This window comes from Haliotis asinina, chromosome 11 (assembly GCF_037392515.1).
Source record: "Haliotis asinina isolate JCU_RB_2024 chromosome 11, JCU_Hal_asi_v2, whole genome shotgun sequence".
Taxonomy (NCBI): Eukaryota; Metazoa; Mollusca; class Gastropoda; order Lepetellida; family Haliotidae; genus Haliotis; species Haliotis asinina.
Genome location: NC_090290.1, coordinates 42,733,294 through 42,758,081, shown reverse-complemented (window position 1 = coordinate 42,758,081; position 24,788 = coordinate 42,733,294). Strand labels below are relative to the sequence as shown.

Below are 24,788 nucleotides of genomic sequence, written 5' to 3'. Positions count from 1 at the left end.
ATCGTGCCCTGCGCAAACTATGCAGGAACTCGTAGTGCCATGACCAAGTGAATGAGTCGGGACAATGCACACCTTCAGTCTGCCCACTTCATGGCAAGTTAGATGACGTGAAGTTTGCGCAATCTGCTGCGACCATGTCGCACACAATTCGTGATCAAAGCGGGTAAATGCGTAACACTGTGTGTCAATGCATGCCGGTGTAGAAATTGACATGCCTTGATACGCACAGCTGAAAGTGTTTACGGTAGGTTGCATAATGTACACGACTACTTCACGCTGGTGGCACGAAGACTTTGCGTGCCACAAAATCAGAACATCGTAAACCTTTCTTTGCACACTTGTATGCATCCCTGCACAGTTATGAACACTTCACACCAGTTTATGCCAAATTTACTCATTGGCACGTGAAATCGCACACCAGTGCCGGGACGAAATTCATGCACATGTAATGGTGGCTTTATTCATTATTATGATTACACAAATGTAACATGTTACATTATTGGGGATTAAACTGTCTTAGTAAAGTACAGACTGGGTTGAGTCCCATCTGGATTTGATTATTTATACTTCTCAGAGGGGTACACAAAGTCTGCAGTCTTGACAATCAGTTATCTGACTTCAGTGTTCATGGAAGTTGCAGTGGCTGAGAGGGTTAGGTATGACAGCATGAACATCATGCTACACAATCTGCACATAGTGCCATCTTTATGTCTTCTATTTAAAAAGCTTCACATAAAGCCAGAGTAGCATTTCTTTTGCTGTTCAGTATATGACCATTGAGTTAATACAACAGAACAAGTTGTGGAAGATTTCATACAAATTTACAACATGCAATGGCCACGAGCCAATGTTTCACACTCCATTACAGATTAAACAAAATAATATTTACACAAAATATTTATATTGCGTATAACGGGAACACAAAAAGTAGTACCTGTTTCATTGATATCATTACTGCTGACAAAGGGGGAATAAGTCAGTTCATATCCCCCACAAAATATACAACATGTCAAAAAGATAACATCTGATGTTCAGTGACATTCAAACAGTAACAAAAATTACCCCCCATCCCACACCTAATACAAATTCAATGAAAATGTTAATGCCAACACAAAGTGTATTTCCATCCTGATAACGTAAGTTAATTTCTTACACAAACTTATGACTGAAATACCTTGCATGTGTTTGTCTCTCCACAATTATTCGGTGGACACAGTTTTTTCTGATTTGATCTGATCTGATCTCAATTGCAAGAATTAATCTTGGATGATGAGACATGTCGGAGTTGTTGTCGGCTTATTGCTGTCAATACCAAACACTAATGAAATCAGATAAAAGCCATATCGAAACGATAAAGATATCAAAAGCCCTCCAGTTGTAAATATTACAATTGAAAAATTTCAAAATTCTAAACACAGCTATTGTAATATCAACAGTAAAAAGGAACAATTGTAATAGAAAAAATATATTTAAAACTTGACCATAGGTTCCTGGAACAGGTAAGGGAGGCAACTCTATACAGTCAAAAATTGTAATGTTGGTGAATGAAGACAAATAAGAAAAACTGTCATGATTCACAATCAATTAACACATGTAGCTACTGGACAATTTGAGAATAGGTATTTGGTCAAGTTCTTTCAAAAGTACATAGAAAACATTCTGACGAGGATGTCAATCCTGACTGACCTAAGTAAGTGTATCATCACAAGCTACAGGCACACTGCCCACATCAAACACCTAGTGGAAGAAGGCCTTGTCAGTCCTGACTGGCCTGTGTAAGTGTATCATCACAAGCTACAGGCACACTGCCAACATCAAATAGCTGATGAAAGAAGGTCTTGTCAGTCCTGACTGGCCTGTGTAAGTGTATCATCACAAGCTACAGGCACACTGCCCACATCAAACAGCTGATGAAAGAAGGTCTTGTCAGTCCTGACTGGCCTGTGTAAGTGTATCATCACAAGCTACAGGCACACTGCCCACATCAAACAGCTGATAAAAGAAGGTCTTGTCAGTCCTGACTGGCCTGTGTAAGTGTATCATCACAAGCTACAGGCACACTGCCAACATCAAACAGCTGATGAAAGAAGGTCTTGTCATGGAGACATCTGCTGCAGCCCTCAGGGAGATCCACTTCCATCTGATGTAGAAGCTCCTGGAGATCATCCCGGTCTCGCTCAGCAGAGCTCTGCCGCATCATCCTCACCGCCTCGCCCTGGATAACAGAAGATGATACCAGAAATAAAAACAATCCCCATTGTCCTACAGAGATGCAGACTAGGTGCATATCTCTGTAAATTATGCAACTATTCATGTGAAACTCAATTCCTTTTAAGTCTTTTGTGTACAAGTTTGTTTGAATTTTTGTAAATTCTACATAAATGTGATCTTATATGCATACACAAAAAAATGTCAAATCTTAATTATGTTAGACAGATGAAATAACTTAGACATATTGAGAGATCCTACTACAGGGAATGAACTTGACAACTTTCAGTTACTTATCATTTCTCATATGTCAGATAAAATATAAGTAACAAACACTAACACTTTAATTTTATTATACTTTTAAAATTAATGGAAAATGGCAAAATGCCTTATTGTGTTTGAGTGAAGTCAGTACAATTTATTTGGCTACTCGAATGAAAGTTAGGACACCCAACTGAGATAAACACAAGCGAGTATATAACTCAATGACTCAAAAAGTTATCTATAGTTCTGGATCTTAGTCTGAGATTTCATATTTGGTCAGTAAATGTTTCTATAACACTTCTTTGAATGTTATATCAATGTGTTTCAAGTTGACGTGTGAGGAAACATGATACTAGACTCTTCAATTCGGTGAAAACTATATATACAGTATTATTGTTTATGGGATTCTGCCATGTGCAAGGGAGGTAACTCTATGCAGCTTGTGCAGCAGCCTAAGATGACATGGCCATCAATGACAGCTTTGAGTCATGTTATATTATAAGTTGTTCACTGGTCACGAGGAACCCATGGGTTGATCTATCCTTGATGTTTGTTTATGTTCCCTCAGCACGAGAGGGGAACACAGGCAAACATCGAGGGTATATCAACCTAAGGGCCCTGAGGGAACACTTAACAATGTATTTATCTTACCGAACACCTCAATGTTAATTCTGAACAGTCTGAAGCTTGGGTATCGAATCGTACACTTCAGCCAACCTGTGTGAATCAAACGATTTGTATCTTCCCCTTGCTGTTTTTCTTGTAGGTTTTGTGTTGTGTAATTCCTGTGGTGTATATCCCCTTAACATTCACAAGGGACTACATTTGAATGGTTTGTCAAATTTATTTATTGGAATGAGAGGCAAAACTGTTCGTAGTCATTATTAGATTTTGCAGACAACACAAGAAAAACAAATTTAGAGTTATCTCCCTTCTATCGATTTGTATTTGCAAAACATCGGCAATTTGCGTGATTCAATGTTATTCGAGATAAAGAAGTATTACCTTGAAGTACCGACTTAGTCATCACTGGCAGTACCCGGCTTCTAAGAGGGGGTACATTGAAAGTAACAGAAGAGCACTTATCCTATCAGATTATAACATTTATGTGTGAGGTAAGATAATTGTCCATGTGAACATTCAAGCCCACAAATGCAAAGACACTTGGAGGGAAACGTTCTAACCTTGAGAAAGTTGATGACCTTGAGAGGTCGTGCTTGCTTGAGGGTGCTGGCATCTGTGTTTGTGATGAGGTCCAGCACCTCGGACAAGTCTGCCACACAGTACATCGGAATGTTAGTTGCCAGGCCAACCAGCTCAGCCTGGAACTGTCCGTCAACATCTGAAATAATTTCACATTGGTGCTAGACTGAAATACTAGCCACTTAAATAGTATGTATTAAAAAAAAATCTTATATGAAATCTGTCCAGAGAGAACAGTTATGCTTCCTCTCATTTTTTGGATAATCAAAAGATATATTTCTTAGTCCCAATTACAGAAACTGACCTAGCGCTCAGGGTGATGCAGGCAACAATGCATTCATGTTTGAATTCAGAATTATTTTTATAATGTTTTTATGCATAAGGCATACAGACTAGGGTAAATCCATACAAATTTCTGGCTCAGGGCCTATATTTTTTAAGCTCTCCAAGTGCTTAATTTTTTGTAAGTGCCATACATTAACAACTCCTATAAGAAAGATGTCTTTTAACAACATTTAGAAGTTGTCATAGATGATCAAGATATTTTATGTGTTCTTTTCCACACGTTACAGGTTCATTACAGATCCCTTCATCACTTGCACCTGATGATCTGTAATGATCCCAAAATGTTGTGTGGAAAAGATTAAAGAAGATTAATTCATAAAATAATTTGGTTATCATAAAAGAGGTTTGAAAATCTATACCCTGAGCCATTGAGGTCTGCAATTGAGAATTTCAGCACCTAATAGTTCACACTAAGTAGTCCACATATACATATATACATCTGACGGAGAGGCAACAAGTTGCACTGAAACATCATTCCATGCAATGAAACATTTTCTATCCAGTCTATAAAAGCCAGACCATCCATACCTTTTCACTAAACGTTTGAATGGAATATGCTAGCAAATCAAAATACAACCAGTCAGATTTATCAACAGCCTGAACAAAAGAAATATCGCTACTAAACTTTGAACAGTATACACGAAGTGTATGAAATAGCGTCTACCCCGGTGGCCCACTGCTTGCTAGTTACATGTCGGGCTTCCAACTTCATATTATAGTCAGCCCGGTTGGCCAATACTTTCTTCAAGGGTATATATTTGATCATGTCATTGACTGAGGGAAATATTTAAGAAACAAGCAAAAACTGTTGTAGCTAGACACGTCTGTACAGTTCATGATCTATCAAACCATAACTTCCACACATCAACGTACCCATTTATCTAACACTAAATGTGACTGGTCTTGAGAATGCTTTCAGCCAATGAACAATGTTGTTCTTTTCTGATTCAGATGAAGTGACAGTGAATGAATCAACAGTGACCACCAAGTTATGTTGTTTCTCCTTTTGCACATGTGTAAGTTTACCTCACTACAAGGAGAGAGTAATTACAAGTAATTACATTATTTTAATATTAGTAACACCTTATCTCTGTTTCTAATTTTAAATAACAAGGCTTGTTACATGTTAACATGGCCAGTAAGATTTTCCAGTTCCAGTTCCCTGTGGGCTTCCTCTTTTGTTTAGGAGTTTCATACACTGATACAACTTCATGCAGAATGAACCACCTGAAGGAGCCAGTTCACCCACCTCTGTGGCACCTGATGCTGAAGCCATTGGCTGTTATCCTCTCATCTCCGATGTGTACATATGGTCCGGGAGTCCAGTTCTCCTTGGCCAGATTCTCCAAGGTTGTCATCAGGTTCTCGTCTCCTAGGCTCCTACCAAACACATTCACAAACAACCTGATCAACAGTCAGGCAAACACTGCCAAGTGGCTACAGTATACTAGGAGTGATTATTGAAGGGGAAAGTATTGCAATAGCGTTAATCTATTGCAACAAACTAATGGGATGGCGATGGTCTATTGCAACCAAATATTGCAATACTACAGCAATATGTTTTTCTCCGCAAACTATTTCAGGTTATTTCCCAAATGAATGTATCGTCAATATGAAATAAAATCAAGCTGAAGTAATCTTCAGTCTCTGACAACAAACTTGAAACTCAGATGAGGTAAACAGTAAACATGAACATGAATTCACTGAAGATGCACAAATCTGCACCTAACATCCTGAATTTTGTGTATTATATGATCTCATTTAACAATAGTTAACCGATTTTATTTCAGAAATAATTTATTGAGAGTTTTTTTTATTTGTGAATGCCTAAATATGTAAAATCTAAGCAAACAAAACCCTCTCACTGCCTCATCCCAGTAGTGAGATGGGAAACAGCAATACCTGACTGTCAGGGGTATGGGTGTGTCCAGGGCCTGAGATGCCAGTTGATGTTGAGTCAGAAGTCGATGATACAGGATAGTCTCAGCCAATCGGTGAGGGTTTGCTAGCAGAATCTTGTTGCCACGGCTACACACCCAGGACCCACATGACTTCAGGGGACCAATCAGTGTCAGCTTTGAAGTGTGAGAAACTTGACTTTGACTGAAATGGCACAAAATGGTGGTCACTGTTAATTCATTTAGTGTCACTGACACCAGAAAAGATTATTCATTGGCTGAAAGCATTCTCTAGACCAGTCACATTTAGTGTTAGATAAATAGGTAGGTTGATCTGTGAAAGTTACAGTTTGAGTGATCATGAACACCACAGACATCGTCTAGTTACCACAATAGTAAGCATGTATATACAATTAAAACATAGCAGATGAAAAGAGAACTAAATTATACAAAAGCTGGTATAGTGCTATTACCATGGATTAAGCAATAGAAGCCAATGTATTTGATTGGAGTGCAATAGTGGGTGGTGGTGATGATAGTCTAACAATATACAATGCTAGGATAAGATACTTATGAGATACTGCTTTTGCACATGTTTAAGTTTTCATCACTACAAGTAATTCATTAATTACTTCCTATTAACACCATATCTCAATTTCCTATATTTAAAACAGAGCTGGTTACATGTTAACAGGGTCGGAACATTTTTTCAGTTATCAGCCCTGTGGGCTTCCTGTCTGTTTGTAGGACTTTCATACATTGCATGGGTTGTTGAAGATTAATTGTAACCCAGATCTTCCCATGTTATTCTAGTTAGAGGACACATCATCAGACTAGCCAATACTACTGAGGACTTATTCTACCATAGGATCACTTATGTGGAAACATACATGAAGTACTGAGGACCTAATGTTCCTGGGCACCCAATGAAATGACATGTTCTCAAGGAACCAGCCACAGAATACCAACAGCGAGACATACATCACATACCTTTGTCTGAAATCGCATGTGTATTTGTTTTTTAGGTCTTCCAAGCTGAAGGTCAAATCTCTGACCTTAGTGTTTTCGGTTTGATTGTTGGACGTCTTCAGGTTTTTGGATGAAGAAACAAGGTGGTCCCTCACAGAGCTACGTCCCTTAGAACAAAAAGAATGCCACTCACACACCTTTTATTAATGGTCGATTAGGGACTGTTTATAATATATGGCCGGGGAGGGGGGATATGATGATTTTAAGTGGGGGCACCTACTTTGTTCTGGAGGTTCATCAATTTTGTACACAAGTACAATTTTGTACATGAAAATCATGCATAAAAATCTGGAAATGTACTAGGGGGTCAGCAATTTTGTATGTAAAAATATACTACTTGCAAGAAATAAGGGAACTAATGAAATAATAGCGAATTTGAAACTGCTTTAAATATCCACTAAATCAATTTTAGGCGTCAAATGCAATATCTTGTGTGTCCACCATGTTGGGCAACACATTCACGGCACCTTGATGGCATGACGTTAATCAATTTCCGGATGGTTGCCCGTGATATTGCCCACCATTCCTCTTGGAGAGCTGCACCAAGCTGGGCCAGGTTGGCGGGTCCTGGGTCCCTGGCGTACACCCTTCGACCAAGAACGTCCCAGAGATGTTCAATTGGGGACAGATCTGGGGACTTAGAGGGCCAGTCCAATGTCTGGATACCTTCTTGTCGGAGATAAGCGGAGACAATTCGGGCCTGATGTGGTCTGGCATTATCATCTTGGAATACAAAATTTCGGCCGATGACTCTAGCCAATGGAGCCACAACAGGACGCAATATTTGGTCAACGTATCGCTGACCAGTCATGGCTCCGTTAATGATGACCAAATCTGATCGTCTGTCATGTGTAATCCCACCCCACACCATGACACTACCACCTCCATATCGATCATGGTCAAGAATTGCTGCTCTGGCATATCGCTCCCCGCTCCGACGCCAACGTTTTCTGCCATTTGTGAATCGTAGGCAAAACCTTGACTCATCAGAGAACATGGTGTAACGCCAGTGGCGCAGAGCCCGTCCCTGATGCTGCCTAGCCCATGCCAATCTTTGGCGCTTATGGTGAGCTGAAAGGGTGACACCCTTAAAAGGCCGTCTTGCTTTCAGACGAGCTTGTTGTTAACGGTTGAGGTTGAAATGCGTCTTCCAGTGAGTGTGCGGAATTCTCTATTGATGGCAGGGGCCAATTTAAACCTATCGCGTAGAGCAATTAACGTAATGAGACGATCCTGTTGTGGTGTCGTTGATTTTGGTCTACAACGCCCAGGTCTCGTTGCAACCCCAACCGTTTGACAGTACTTATCCCACAGGCGTGAAATTACATTTTTTGATTTACCCATCTGCCGGGCAACTTCACATAATGATGTCCCCCCCTCTATCATCCCTACAATTCTCCATTTTGTTGCTTCACCGAGATACTGCCTCGGAGGCATTTCTGTCAGTAAGTGTCAATCTCTATTGTATTAGTGATTGCGACTTCTCCAGTACATTTACAGGAGTTAACTTCTGTATGCACGTGTAGCACGTGCTGGGCATGCATTATGCGAAATTCCATTGTCATTGGATGTTGCGTTTGGGAGATACGCCACGATAACGGACCCTGTCACAGTCAAAGTCATCTACATTCAATTTCTTGGTTCCCTTATTTTCTGTCGGCAGTATATTTAAAAAATTATGCTTAAAAATTATAGGAAGGGGTAAAATGTTTTTGCACATGATATGCAAGGGGGATTACTTATTTTGTACATAAATTTTAGTGTGTGTGTGTGTGTGGGGGGGGGGGGGGGGTGTCAATCACATTGTACATGTTTCTGCATAAAAATCATCATCATCCCACATTGCCTTAAATTATGAACGGTCCCTTAGTGCTAAATTTACCATAGCACAGTCACCAGATGACTAATGATCCACAACACTTGGTTTGTCTATTGTTTGATATTACGCTCAACAACGTTCCAGCTGAAGGATGATAGCTTGTCTCTAATCTGAGCCAGACAATTCAGTAATTGATATGGCCACTGTTCTAAAGAAACAGGAGATTAAGACATGAGAACGGCAAAGCACAATGCACAATGAAAATTAAGCTGGCGTATTGGGGTCTTTTATTGCAGATTTACAGGTTCAAAATGAAAAAAAAATCACAGAAATCAGGGGAAAATTCTCATGTCTGGATAATTTATGGAAATTCAGTTACACTAAGCCAGTCTAAGCATGTTGAATTAAAAAGGACATATGGTGATTTAAAAACTGGATATTGTGTTTTAGGAAAGTTTTTCTTACCTAGAATTACAGGGGTTGATGCATCATACTAGAAAATACTGCCACACAAACACCGTTTAGTTTACAAATTTAGGGATCGTTAATGCTCTGATGATGTGCTTTGTTCATGGTCATGTCAGCACTGATTTTGAAGGTTTGTATATGGTGGTTGCCATATATCAGAAGTTGTTCACGGGTCACAAGGGGGGCATGGGTTGATGTTTGTTTATGTTCCCTGAGCACGAAGGTAGTACATTGAGGGTACATCAACCCATGGGCCCCGAGGGACAAGCGAACGTCTTTATCTTACCGAACACCTCAAAGTTAATTTTGAACTGTCTGAAGCATGGATATTGGATTGCACACTTCAGCCAATCTGTGTGAAGTCATATCTTGCATATCTTACTGTTTTCCCACAGTTTTTGTCTTACTCTTAGTAAAATCGATGCTTTATAATTCCCTTACTTAATATTCACAGGGACTACATTTAAATGCAATTAAAAAAATCAAACATGGTTAAAACACAGTTATCACTTATTCATGATATATAAAATGCATTGCTCATTAAGAAAAAACAAATAAACAAAATTATAAGTGTATAATCGCAAATCAAAAGTGCAACATTTTGCACTTGGGCTCACCTCCCTCAAAACAAAGCAGCTGCGATATCGAACCCAGCCAGAACTGGTGGATGTGCACTCAAGTGTGACGAAGCTTTTTCATTGGCCACTGCTTCATTTGCCGATACGCTTAGCTGGCGCTTTGTGTATGGCTTATAAGACCAATACGTGTTAATTGCATGTGGTCAGTGATTGAAGTTTTCCACTGCATATTGTCATTAGCAGATAGACTGGCAGACACATAGGTGTCAATAAACCAGACATTGAGTTTCCTCTGTGACAGAGTCTGCTTATCACAATCAACATGTTTTGTATTTTTTCATGTAGCTTGTTTGTGTACACAACCAAAATTAGACAACTGCTCACGACCTCATACTCTGGGCAGGCATACTGTTTCAAGCTCCGTGAACCTATTCACTGTGCCTGCGCTATGAAAGCAGCATAGCATAGCTGTTGAAACCACTTTTTCCCCCAGCGCTTGGGGAAAATTAGTGAATCCTTTGAACTCCGATTTCGCTGGCTTTTTTGAATCACATTTTTTTTCAACTTTATAAATTGAACTGGCATTTTTGATGATTTGTTTCAGTAAGTGCATACCAAATGGTATCAGAATCTGCAAAGTCCTGTTTTACGTTGCCTGTGATCTTTAATTGGAGTGCGAGGTAAATCTTTTCGTAGTCATCAATAGATTTTGCAGATGACACAAGAAAAAAAAAAAATTAGAGTTATCTCCCTTCCATCGATTTGCATTTGCCATACATCATGTGTTCTCCAGTTCAATGTCATTCGAGATAAAGAAGTACTACCGTGAAATACCAAATAAATTGCCATTGGCAGTGGGGTACATTGAAATCTACCTCGTTTGTAAGTGAAGTACACTGAAAATAACAAAGGAGAGCTCAGTCAATCAGAAAATGACATTTATGCATGAGGTAGGATAAATGGCAATATATGTTACATGTAGAATCCTGTGCTGCAATTCTATCAGTCACAGAATCGTAATGTTTGAAGCAGGTGACAAGGGAAACGATGGTAACTGCTCACCATACATCTACCTGTACTTACTTTTTCCACCTTTTTCCGGACTCTGGATGATTGTTCTCTTTCTTCATTCCTGTACCTACACACAGACAGAACGTACATGGTGAGAACAGTAGGAAGGGCTGTTTACACATATTAACAACAGACTGCTTCTTCACTGGACCACCTCAGGACAAACAGTACACTATGACATATTTCCCTTGGTAAAATAATAGTTTTTGACACTATATGTTACCGATAACTGGGCCAGAATTCATCCCATTATATTACTGGGTATATTTTAACGATATCGCCAGGAAACATGCGCACAGATGATTGCTGTTTCCAGCTCCCTGTATGAGCCAAATTCACATGGTAATCTTAATCCCTGCACATAATACAAATATTACAATGTCCAGCAAAAACAAATTAGAACTGAAAAGGTAAATCATCTTGTCTAGTGATGCTTAAATTGCAAATTTGACGTCTTCACCACTGGTGGTGTGGTGTGGTGTGGTGTGGTGTGGTGTGGTGTGGTGTGGTGTGGTGTGGTGTGGTGTGGTGTGGTGTGGTGTGGTGTGGTGTGGTGTGGTGTGGTGTGGTGTGCAAGGGTGCACATTCCCACTTTTGTCCTGAAAGTGTGCACAAAGCTGTCTCACAAAGCACAACATGCTGATACAAGTCAATTGTGATGTAGGTGCTCACCTTATCCTTGTTTGCCAGTAGTTATCACTCAGTACTCACAACAGACAATGAGGCAGCATCTCGCTGAAGGCAAGGTTCGATTGCCACATGAGATTCAATATCTGAAGCCCATTTTTATTGTCCCCTGCTGTGATACTGCTGGAATATTGCTAAAATTGGCTAACACTAAACTCACTCATTCACTACTTACATGTCCCACACATGAGTTCTGTACTTCTGCTTCTGTGACTCAGCCATTGTGCTCCAGGTTTGTTTCAGAATGGCTTCAATATCCTCCTTTTTAGCATCTGGGTGCTCCTCAACAACTTTGAGAGAAAAGTGATAGAACTTGCAGCATTGTTGCCATGGTTACAGTGACATCAATAAAGGGTGAGGTGGACATTTAGTTTTCAGTGACCGAGGGAACCCAGTCATGAAATGTTAAAATTAATTTTAGCCCTTCCTTTCACATGGAATGGTGTTACAGTAGGGATGTCATGGCACAGGAGCCTCATGATAAGACATGATCTTGATCCATTAAGAGACTACAAGAGAGAGTGGACATCATCAAAGTACCTATATACCACACTATAGAATGGGGAAGGTTGTTTCCATAAACAGGCAGTATCGAATCTTACGAATACATATGAATATATACATATGAATTTTCCATCAATATTATCAGTTGTGTGTACCCTGAAAATTGGATGTGGTTTGTTGTGAGGAAACTAGTGTACACGACTGACCACTTTAACACAAAGATTTTATGCAGAGTTCTATTCCAGTCTAACTTAGACTCAACATTATTCGTTACACTGCTATACAAACGAATCTAACAAACCCTAGTAGAATATGGCGTCAACTAACCTTTGAGAGACCTATGAGTGTCCAATGAAATGCGAGATATCCGAACAGATTTAGACACAATTTTCAGCAACTCTATGCTCTATGTTGTGGCATGTTCCATGTGCATCACTCTGAAGTGATCGTACGGAAAATAGCATTTCGGGTATAAACACTTTGGTTGTAAAAGTTCAAAAGGCATGTGTGAAAGTCAGATTTCATAATTTGGTAAACTGTGTTCTGATTGGTTGAACTGAAAAGTTTAGTTTACTTACACTGCTATAAACCCGTCCTCGATATCTCCAGGGTATATGTTCCGATAAGTCTCCACTATACCCTGGACGCATCTACGGCTCGGCCAGATAAATTTATTACCTCCCTTTGCTGGCTCCGGCTTCTCACAGTAGCCAATCAGCTAGGCCGCCGTTATAACTGAGCTTGCCAGTGTCAACAAAGGTAGCGGTCGCAACTGCGAAGGTTTGCCCACAGTGCGTCCCAGATTTTAGGGAAATCATACAAACAAATTGACAGGTCCGAAACTTTAAAACAGCATATGCCAGAACGCCTTCTACCTCTTCCAGAGAACCTCTGCATGGTTTCTGTTGCCAAGTATAATCGGTTAGATAATTAAAAAAACAAAAGTGAGTTGTGATTGGTTCGCTCAACTTCCCAGCGTAGACACCTGACTGGATGAAAAGACAGTCAAGGGAGGTAATAAATTTATCTGGCAGAGCCGTAGATGCGTCCAGGGTATAGTGGAGACTTATTGGAACGTATACCCTGGAGATATCGAGGATGCTATAAACCACACTCACCAAGTAAAGTTATTTTCGTTCTGTATAAGGAAAGTCAATATGATAAGCTAACTGTTAGCTATAATAAGCTAATCTGTCCCATTTGTATTTGTCAAAACGAGAAATGTACAACATAATAATCCATATATGTCATATTCTGAATCAATAATAAAACAAATGAATCATGTATTGTATCGTGTTAAACTTGCCAGCAATGGACCAGTGAATCGATGAATTGTGACATTACTACAATTTAGGCTACAAACTGATGTCCACTAAATAGCAGTCATGTGAAGATGATGAAGAATTGTTTGTTCCAGTGATATCAACATGTCTCTACTACTGTTTGATTCTGTCATCGTTTATAATGCCGCACACAGCAATATTACAGCTATTTGGCAACAGTCTGTAAATAATTGACCCTGCATACGACAATCCAGTAATCCATCCAAGTGAAAATGTCAATTTGTACACATTTTTTACTGGATATTTTATCAAACAACTTTTCCAGCGATGGGTATAAACTAACTAACAGCAGATACTGTCATACACCGTATTTACATTTAACATGCTGTTCCTGGTTAGAAATACTTTGCAGAGTGATGGGAGGGCCTTGTGATTAAAGCGTTCACTTGTCATGCTGAAAACCTCCGTTCATTTCGACACATGGGTACAGTATGTGAACCGTATTTCTAGTGCCCCCTACCGCGATATTGCTGGAACTTTGCTCAAAACAATGTTAAAAATTTCACTCACTCATGTTTTTCTTGCAGTTGTTTCATTCTCATTTAAATTCAAATGAACTGTCAGCGGAAAGAAAATCCTGGACTTTCACAATTTCAGTTAAAGCAACAAAGGTAGCGCTGTTTCTATAAACCAAGGTTAAGAGTGGAATCGAACTCAGCACCAGCGTTCAGTAAACAAAGGGAGGAAACTCCACACAATGACTACGTTTAGACAAAATGTGTCGTACCATTCTGTGTTCTGTCCTTGACAAACAACTGGTAGGCCGACTGCCTTTTGACGGTTTCATTGCCCACCAGGTCATACAGAGTTGTCTGCCCTTGAAGCATCGTCTGGAACAGTCACTATTCTGAATCATTTACTGACCAAGACATGGATGACAATATTTGAGTGGGTGAGTTTAGTTTAGTTTTACGCTGCACTCAGCAATATTCCAGCTCTATGGAGGCGGTCTGTAAATAATAGAATCTGGATCAGATAATCAAGTGGTCAACAGCATAAGCATCGATCTGCGCATTTGGGAACCAGTGACAAGTCAGCGAGCCGGACCACCCAATCCCATTAGTCGCCTCTTTCAAGAAGCATAGTCACCTTAAATGGCAAGCATGGGTTGCTGAAGGCCTATTCTACCCCGGACGTTCACAGGTCAACAATATTTAGAAATGCAACAGCTATCACATCATAGTGTATAATGGTTATTTTTTCAAAATGCTGCAACATGTTGATTTATCAGATAAAGTGACAGAAGTCATGTTTTATCATCAAACATTTCATTGGCTTCTTGTGAAGTTCCAGATTAGAATTGATCTTCAGTAACCCATGCTTGTTGTAAGAGCTGACTAAGTGGTCAGCCTTGCTGTGATGATACACTTACACAGGCCAGTCAGGATTGACATGCTCGTTTGAATGTTTTCTATGTACCTTTGAAAGAACTTGACCAGATATCTATTTTCAAATTAGCCACTAACTACATGTGTTAATTGATAGTGAATCATGACAGTTTTTCCTGTTTGTCCTCATTCACCAACATTATAATTTTTGACTGTATAGAGTTGCCTCCCTTACCTGTTCCAGGAAGTTACGGTTGATTTTTAAATGTATATTTTCTCCTACATTTGTACTTTTTCACTGTTGATATTACTGTAGTTGAGTTTAGAATTTTGAAATTTTCCTCTTGTAAGATTTACAAAAGGAGGACTTTTGATATCTTTATTGTTTTGATGTGGCCTTTATCTGATTTCAACCCTTGAAGGTCCGGGGTAGAATAGGCCTTCAGCAACTCATACTTGACAATAACGGCAACTATGCTTGTCGTAAGAGGCGACGAACAGGATTGGGTGGTCAGGTTTGCTGACTTGGTTGACACATATCATCAGTTCCCAATTGCTTAGATCGATGTTCATGCTGTTGATCACTGGGTTATCTGGTCCAGACTTGGTTGTTTACAGATCACTGCCATATAGCAGGAATATTGCTGAGTGTGGCATAAAACTAAAATTATACTCACACACACTTTTCACTGATATTGGCTAATTCATACTGAGTGCACAGGGATTTTTCAATTCATACCTCAGTACACCGAAAAAATATACACAGTCAATTCTTCAAGAAAGGACACTCCTAAAGTGATACCCTTTTCATATGCCATGAGGCAGATTAATATTGATACCCTACTCAGGCACAGTACATTGACATAAAGCTGAGCAGTATTTGTTACAGGCCGAGCAATATCACCATCGTTAAACATCATTTGGTATGTCATGGTCAGTGGATTTAACCAAGATTTTTCCATTTTCTGGTGAAATACTCTACCCATTAGTCTATGGAGATGCTATTTGTTTCTGTGAACCACCATCCCATCTTACAGAATCATACACTAGTCTATGTAACTCTGATAACCAAAGACCCGTGAAGGTCCCGGAGTAGAATAGGCCTTCAGCAACCCATGCTTGCCATTAAAGGCGACTAACAGGATCGGGTGGTCAGCCTTGCTGACTTGGTTGACACATGTCATCAGTTCCCAATTGCACAGATCAATGCTCATATTGCTGATCACTGGATTGTCTGGTCCAGACTCGATAATTTACAGACCATATAGCTGGAATATTGCTTAGTGCTGCGTAAAACAAAACTCATTCATTCACTCTGATAACCAAACGATAAGATCTTGAGTTTTATTAAAATAATTACATTTTGGGTTAATATCACATTTACAGGAACTTGTACAAATATGTTATACAAATATGAGTCGCCAAATATGTTGCATCAAATGGGAAAAAAACCACAATTAATAATAAAAGAAAAACTCTGAGTATTCAGAGCTAAAACATACATGAAATACCCAACATTCATGCACCTTGTAACAGCTGCGATCACAAAACCACTTATCTCACCTTCTCCCCCACAGCTCTCTTCTTCTCGGGGGGTCCCAACTGTTTGATGAATGATGCATCATGGGAAGGTGATATTGGACGTTTTCCTGGTGTGTGATTGGTTGTTGGTGGTAACAGTGTCACAGGCTGCACAGAAATATGGGTCAGATTCAGGAAAAAAATTTTCAGAAGCAAAGCTAAATGCTGCTATACTGACTAATAAAGACCCTGACACTTTTCGCAATGACAGAGGTACTAGGGCTGCAACAAATACACTCTGTGGCGAATATGACATGTATCACGAACATTGGGTAACAAATATGAATAAGTATTCATGAATATAATGTTGCAGTTAAGTGATTGATGCATGATATGCGACTCCCATATTGACTGTTAATTTGTCGTAGTGGTAACTAGTGATTTGACATGACACTCAAATCTGGTATGTCATATACTGACAGTCATAGACCACAGTATCATGGGAAGCCATTGCAAACTAACATGACTCGCACTACTGCAATGCTAGTACATAATCCATTCTTACATATTTCACTTTAACAGGGCTCAAGTAAAACATGCCCTGATAAAAAATTGTAACATTCATTCATATTTGGTTCTGGTGATCACAAATAACAAATTGCACTCATGAAGGGCTACGGTTCGATTCACCGAATATGTGAGTGTATCGTAACAGCCATAGAAGGTACTTCCTGATATTGTTCTTGGTATTGTTCTTCAGTCAGAACAAACATTAATTAACTTTAATTAATGGCAAAACACTGCCACATATTAAGGAAGGGTATGATCAAGAATATTTTGGAGGATAATTCTGTGAAATAGTATGCCCTGTCTTCATCAGATAAGATCCCTTGCCAATAATACTTTTTTGGATCAGTATTTTTTATGGTCAGTATTTGCACAATTCAAATACAAAACCATCCTAACTATATTTTAATTTGGTTGTTAGCCTTGAGTCGTGTCCTGTATCATGTAGAACATTTGACACTGTTACCTGGTCCACAAACTATTGAAAATATGAAGGAACTAGTAGTTTTCAAACACTGACAAATGAAAATGAATTCAAACAAACTGCTGACGACAGGTAGGTTCATTAATCTCAGTGAGTCTTCTCTAAATTTTGAGCAAATTTTGAAATATTAGCTGTTCCCTTTTCACATGCAGGAGCTGCTTACTTCCCCAAAGATAGGACCAAAACCAGCAGGGTCAGCTTATCTGTGGGTTACAGTTTGACCTGTCATCAATGAGGTTTTGCATGATCTCGCTATTTCCTTTGTTAAAGCAGTGACGCTGCTGCCGCACTAAACAAGATTTTTGACACTGATTTTAGGATCAAGTTAGGGTGTTGGATTATCTATGAGATCAGTTTTTCTACGGTAATATACCATATATTGTTTAATTTTAGGTAATCAAATGGCTAATCTTGACGTTAATATGGAAAATCTGTTTACCTGAACAGGCTGGCTGCTGGTGGACTTCAGTCCTTGACCTCTACTCCAAGACTCCCCAGGTACACTTTCTTTAGTCAGGTCTATGTTGAGGTTGTCATGTGCAACAGCATCATCGCCTTTCTTTGTAGACGCTACTAAACAAGCTTCGAGTCTTTTCTCCTGTTGTGTTGCTGAGAATGTGTCATCTAACACATCATCACTGATGCTGAACTCCCCGACACCAACAGGTACCACATCTTGACTGCTGTTTAAACAAGATTCAGTCCTCACTTTATCTGAACCACCATCTATAGCATGTTCAGAATCGATTACATCCTGATCACCTCCTGCTGGATGTTCAGAAACAACTACATCTTTCAATGGTGCATCTGAAACAAGTTGTGACACACCTGATGTGAGTTGTTCTGTATCTTTGTTCTCACCATGACTGACAGCAGATCTTGAAGCCCCAGGATCTGAAACATGTCTTGACCCTTCAGCAGTTGAAGCAGGAACCTGTCTGTCTTTCAAGACACTTTCATCAGCAAACTCCATGAAAGATATCTCGAAGTCACTGTCTGAGAAACCATTTTTGTCTTTATTGTTATTGTTCAATGATTTCTTACAGGATGGAGTTTCTTTGACTGCAGTCTCATCCGAATCTGGAATACTGTCAATGTCTACCACATCATCTTTGCTAACGTTTTGGGAAATGTACTTTGTGACCTTCTCCTTCACCTCAGATTGATCAGCCTCATTAATGTCTTTGACCTTTGGATCTGGATCTTTGTACTTCCAAGAAGGCTGATTGTCCAAGGGACCGTACACATAGAGAAGCTCGGTTTCGATGCACTTCTTGACAGCATCCTGTAATTAAAATCATATCAGAAAAACTGAGGTTGATTTTCATGTAAATTGTCTCAACAGACAGGTTGAATGAGACAAAACAGATCTTGTGAAAATTTCTGAATTACAACTGTCCCAAATGAATATTGTTTTAGACATGAGACGATTTCAGTAGTTCCACAAATTAACTCTGAATAGCTACAGGATATCAAGACTGAATTTACTGTTTGAAAAAGAAAATAATGGCAACTGGAATCAGAGTGAAAATTGTTTTACAGCAGCTTTAGCTACAGAAATGGGCTCTACAAGTAACATCCATGTCAGGAACAGAAAATGGACTTTAGACATGAAGAATGAACACTTTACCCACTGTATAACCCCAAAGGAAATCAGAAAACATGACCAAATAGACCAGTGACAAGTATTTAATTCACATTTGAAACATTCCATAGAACTACCATATGCTGTAGCATGACTTTGGTTTTATTAGGGTCGACGTTGACGTCCACCTGGCTGGGGGGTATGTTCACGGAGATGTAGTAGACTGGGTGACGAGGTGTGTCGACACTGTGGCAGGTGCAGTAGTACTGGCGAACAAGCTGCAACAACAGGAGGACTGTAGGGATGACTGGTAGGAACTCATCAGCACCATATTGCTAGTCATAGAGTCTAGGATGGATAAGATTGTCAGACACAACAGTTGGTTTGTTAGTTTAACACCACCCTCAGCATTATTCCTGCTTTATGCTGACAGTCTGTAAATAATCAAGTATGGAGCATACAATCCAGTCATCAACAGCATGAGCATCCATCCTTACAACTGGGATACGATGATATCTGTGAACCATGTCAGTGAGCCTGACCACCCAATCCTGTTAGTCGCCTCTTACAACATGCATGAGCATCCATCCTCACAACTGGGATACGATGATATCTGTGAACCATGTCAGTGAGCCTGACCACCCAATCCTGTTAGTCGCCTCTTACAACATGCATGAGCATCCATCCTCACAACTGGGATACGATGATATCTGTGAACCATGTCAGTGAGCCTGACCACCCAATCCTGTTAGTCGCCTCTTACAACATGCATGAGCATCCATCCTCACAACTGGGATACGATGATATCTGTGAACCATGTCAGTGAGCCTGACCACCCAATCCTGTTAGTCGCCTCTTACAACATGCATGAGCATCCATCCTCACAACTGGGATACGATGATATCTGTGAACCATGTCAGTGAGCCTGATTACCCAATCCTGTTAGTCGCCTCTTACAACATGCATGAGCATCCATCCTCACAACTGGGATACGATGATATCTGTGAACCATGTCAGTGAGCCTGATTACCCAATCCTGTTAGTCGCCTCTTACAACATGCATGAGCATCCATCCTCACAACTGGGATACGATGATATCTGTGAACCATGTCAGTGAGCCTGATCACCCAATCCTGTTAGTCGCCTCTTACAACATGCATGGGTTATGCCCACAACAAAAAATATCACTTCTAACATGGAGAGACACTGAGACTTGGAGAGACACTGAGACTAGTAAATGATGCGTCATCAAGACTTAGCTAGTACTGGACAATGTCATTTAACTATAATATTTATATTCTTATAAACCTGAAATAAACAGTTAATTCTTTTCTAGCATTGGTATGAGTTTTTTCCCAACATTTTAAAACTTTTAATTTAATCATGCTAAGTAAATTAGCATTTTTTGTGGGCAGGTAAGTTTTCATCAGTGCTGGTAAGTTCTACATCTAACCAGCCCTGTGGTCTGGCTGAAATTTTTGGGAGTTTCATTCCCTGCTCTTAAACATATAAATACAAGTTAAACATATTGAAGGACACCCTTTTCTTTTCAAATGACTACAGTTACTCTTTAACGGATGAAGCATGTCTCAGTTCTGTGTTAAACAAACAATTCCTCCAACAAAATGATTTTATGACAGTGTTACCTTGTGTATTTCTTTCACATCGACAGGTCTTGCATTGACAGCCATGAAGCACCTGTCTGTGGATGCCCTACTCATCACTTGGACATCTGAGCCAGGTGAGGGAATGTACATGACAACATCAACCTGAACATCAATTAAGATCAACCTCAACAACAACTTCAACCTCCATCTGAACAACAATCAACATCTACATGAATGAGTGAGTGAGTGTAGTTATATGCCGCACTCAGCAATATTCCAGTTATCAAGTATGGACCAAACAATCCAGTGATCAACAGCATGTACTTTGATCTAAACAAATGGGATATGATGACATGGTGCCAAACAATTGATCTGCAACAACAATCGATATCAACCTGAAATCTGTGCTTGCTGTTCTTAGGGTAGAATGGTAATTAACATAGAATATTTCCAATTTCAAAGCCAATTTTATCTGCAGATCCCTAACTCTGAGTGATTCTGTGGGCAAACATGGAGGCAAATCATTCTACACTACAAAAAGCAATGGGGTGTCATTAGGGCTGAAAAGCTGCACCAAACTATCGATGGATTGCAATTGTTAGGTCTCAAATAGCAATTAATTGATGGTAGAAACAAAAAACTATTGATGCACCCATAGTATGTGTAACTGACAAAAGTTTAGTAACTGACTTCTGTTGATAAACGAGCAGCTCAAAATGCAGGAACTACCAGATTCCTTCGCTTGCATTTAGAGTTATCTGCCCCTGTTGCCAGATCTGGGTTTCAGGTTTCTGTCAGTTATTAAAAGAGAATGAATCTACTTCAGCTTGTTTTGATTTCATATATACTATACATTCATTTGGGAAATGACTTTAAAGGAGACAATTCAAGGAGGAAAAAACAACATAACAATAGTATTGCAATATTTGTTGCAATAGTATGTTGCAATAGACTATCACAAGTGCAAAAGTTGTTTGCCCCTAAATAGTCATCCCTATCAATCATAATTTCAATGCTTTCGTCACTAGATACAGTTTTCATCTCTATACTGTTAATTATGCTATCAGCATAGGTTTTGTACGAGTGGGTGCACAAATAAAAATATAAATATGTTGTCCAAATGCGTTGCATGTGAAATTTTCATTATAATCCTGAATAATTTTAATTTTTTTTTGCTTTTCAATGTTGCTGTTTTAAGGTACTTTTTACAATTAAGTAGATCAGAATCCTTGTCTCACAAACACGCACTCAATGTATTTTTTGCACGTTACTGGGATTTTTTGGAGTTAAAAATACCGGTTTCAGAGTTAATGCCAATACTGGTTATTCAGCAAACACTAACAAGGCTGTGCTTCAGCTAGGGTTTTTGTGAGTGTTGCCAACTAGCACCTTATCTACTAAAATGTGTGCCCAAGCATTTGAGACTTTTGCTATGGTATAGATAACTATGGTGTTGAAGATCTATGGAGAATATTACATATTGTGCTCTAAAAAATGCACCAGTGCATATTTCTCAGAGTGAATGGCCCAATGGCGCAGCATGGCTGAAGCACTGATACTGGCTACTAACATCCCCATAAAAAACACTATGCAATATTTCAGAGGTTGAATTTCATTTACCACAGGATCAGTTTCATGGCATTCCTTCTTGATCAGATTATTCATCACATTTCTCCCCAGCACATTCAGGAGCACGGCCTTGGGGTCGGGCAATACATTCTTCTGCCACACTGTCTCCTTGTTGTGACGGAGGGACAGTCGGACGTCAGGACGGATGACACCATAAGATATAAACAGGTCTTCGATTTTCTTTAACTCTTCCTTTTTTTTCCTAGCAGTGCTGTGATACTGTTTCCTCACTGGAAGGTTCCGGAACAGGTGGCTGGCTGTCACTGTTGTGCCTGGTGATGGGGAGAAATGATTACTTTAGAAACATGCGATTGTTGTTTAACACTGCATTAATAATATTGAAGCTGCATGACAGCAGTAGATAAATTATGAAGTGTGGACCAGCGAATCCAGTGACTGATATAAATAAATTCAGAAACATTCCAGCTGTACAATGGCTCCCTTTAGATCACTGGGGAGCAATGACACAGCCATTTCATTGAGCATAAGAAAGCACAAATTTAGTTGGCTCTGAGGGCCTGGAGGCATGAGAGTGAGAGAGAGTGAGAGTGAGAGTGAGAGTGAGAATGAGAGTGAGAGAGAGTCAATATTTGTCATCAGTTGCCATATGTATACCTCGTCCAAGGTGAGATGGCTTCTTGTCAGAGATCTGTCCCTGGTTGGTCAAACTGTAGGTCATACTGACATCATCAGCAGCTGTCTTGGTTGTCACAGAAACCTCAGATACAGCACAGAGAGAGGCTGAAAAGATGATTGACTGATTATGTAACAAGAGCAAACAAGAGTGAGTGAGTATAGTTTTATGGTGCTTTTAACAATATTCCACACATTGGGCTTCACACATTGTAACCATCTGGGAATTGAACTCAGGTATTTTGCATGACAAGCAAACATTTTAATCACTAGGCTAGCCCACCGTCCCCTGAGAAAACATAGCTTGTATAAGTCGGTATTAGAGTGACACTGTGTAGGTGGGCAAGAGCCAGCATGAGCCAGCTGGTGAATGACTGTCCAAGTCAGTGATAGACTGAGGACTTGCAGACTCAATGAGGGCTCCCAATGGATTCTTATCATGATACCTTGTCCTGAGGACAATGTAATGCTATTAATTACCATACAGTGTATACTAATACTTCTAGCTGGTGGACTGATGTGAAATTTGAAGGCTAAATCCTAAAGACATAAGTTACCTAGAGCCTCTCCTCTGAAGCCATATGTTGTAAGTGACTCCAGATCAGCATGGCAGGATATCTTGGATGTGTAATGTCTTTGAGCCACAAACTCCACATCTTTTAGCTTAATCCCACTTCCATTATCTCGTATTTCAATCTTGTCAAGACCATAGTTTTCCTGTAAGTCAGACTTAATAAACTTATTATCAGCTTAACCACCACAATTGGTGGTGTTTGTACTGCCGCAGGGTATTTTAAATGTGAAAAAGATGACAAAAGGAGAAGGGCAGTGAGGGAAACTGTACAAAATACTACAATGCATCATGCCACAGGCTTGGTAGAGTGCTTCATGAGACTTTGTGGAACGCTCTACTTCCATAAGAAGCTGCATTTGTCGTCTAGAATTTCTTTTTCATTTTAACTTCAATTTTGTATCCCTCATATCACAAGAGGGAGCTGAAGGGCTGAATCACCATACATTATGTCTTTAAATGTTGAAAACATGTAATCAAATAAGCATTGTCGGTTGTGTTAGACTAATCACAAGAAAGCTACTTTAAACTGGAACCCATGAAGGTCCAGGGTAGAATAGGCCTTCAGCAACCCATGCTTGCTATTTAAGGTGAGTATGTTTCTAGAAAGAGGCTACTAATGGGATTGGGTGGTCAGACTTGCTGACTTGTCCCTGGTTCCTAAATGCGCAGGCTGATGCTCATGCTGTTGATCACTGGATTGTATGGTCCAGACGTGATTACTTACAGACTGCCGCCATATAGCTGGAATATTGCAGAGTGCTGCGTGAAACTAAACTCATTCACTATTTGAGGCTGGACCACACAGTCCAGTGATCAAACTGAAGGGCATGAGCATCGATCTATGCAGTCGGGAAACGATGACACCTGTCAACCAACCAATCTGACTACCCGATCCCGTTAGTCGTCAAGACAAGCATTCGTGTACTGTAGTGCGGACAAACCACACTGAAAATCACAGCGAAAATGGGATTGTATTTGTAACTCCCCTCACTCGGATCGGATCCTCGACTTGGGTCGGGTGAACGGCTAATAAGAAGCACCTTACCAATTTGACATCGATACTTGTTGATCCAGCATCAAAGGAATTTTCGATTAGTTCTTTGATGACGCTGAAAACTGACGTTATCACTTGTGTACTTCCAATAAGGCGAACTGTATTTGCCGGGAGGGCCGAGAGGCTGCTCGATCCCGCCATCTTGTTTCGGAACCGGAAAAGTATCATGTTTATAATCCGGGGCAATCTTAATCGAATTTCAGTTTTACCGTATCTTACTCGTACCATAAGTATTTCATCGACAATAATAAAATAAACATTTGGAGACTCTCTGGTATAATGAAGTGACTTGATATTATGTGGGTTGGGTGGGGGAGTGGGGGAGTCCGGGGTGGTGGTCTTGATATATGCTAGCTTTGAGTTTGAGTGAGTGAGTGAACTTTTCTCAG

At 39.8% G+C, this 24,788-nt stretch overlaps 1 protein-coding gene across 1 annotated transcript; it reads right to left on the bottom strand.

The window, feature by feature from the left end:
* Positions 1 to 438: 438 nt before the first annotated feature.
* On the bottom strand, positions 439 to 24,559 carry LOC137256275 (PMS1 protein homolog 1-like). The gene is made up of 16 exons (XM_067794013.1): positions 24,391 to 24,559; positions 23,329 to 23,488; positions 22,754 to 22,879; positions 22,130 to 22,410; positions 20,549 to 20,671; positions 19,040 to 19,180; positions 17,757 to 18,602; positions 16,309 to 16,434; positions 14,145 to 14,247; positions 11,746 to 11,860; positions 10,896 to 10,950; positions 6,909 to 7,054; positions 5,923 to 6,123; positions 5,270 to 5,400; positions 3,657 to 3,814; positions 439 to 2,215 (listed from the first exon to the last, which is right to left on the bottom strand). Exons 1-16 carry the CDS (start codon positions 24,538 to 24,540, stop codon positions 2,012 to 2,014), a joined length of 3,066 nt encoding a protein of 1,021 aa, XP_067650114.1. The 5' UTR covers positions 24,541 to 24,559; the 3' UTR covers positions 439 to 2,011.
* Between the last annotated feature and the right edge of the window lie 229 nt (positions 24,560 to 24,788).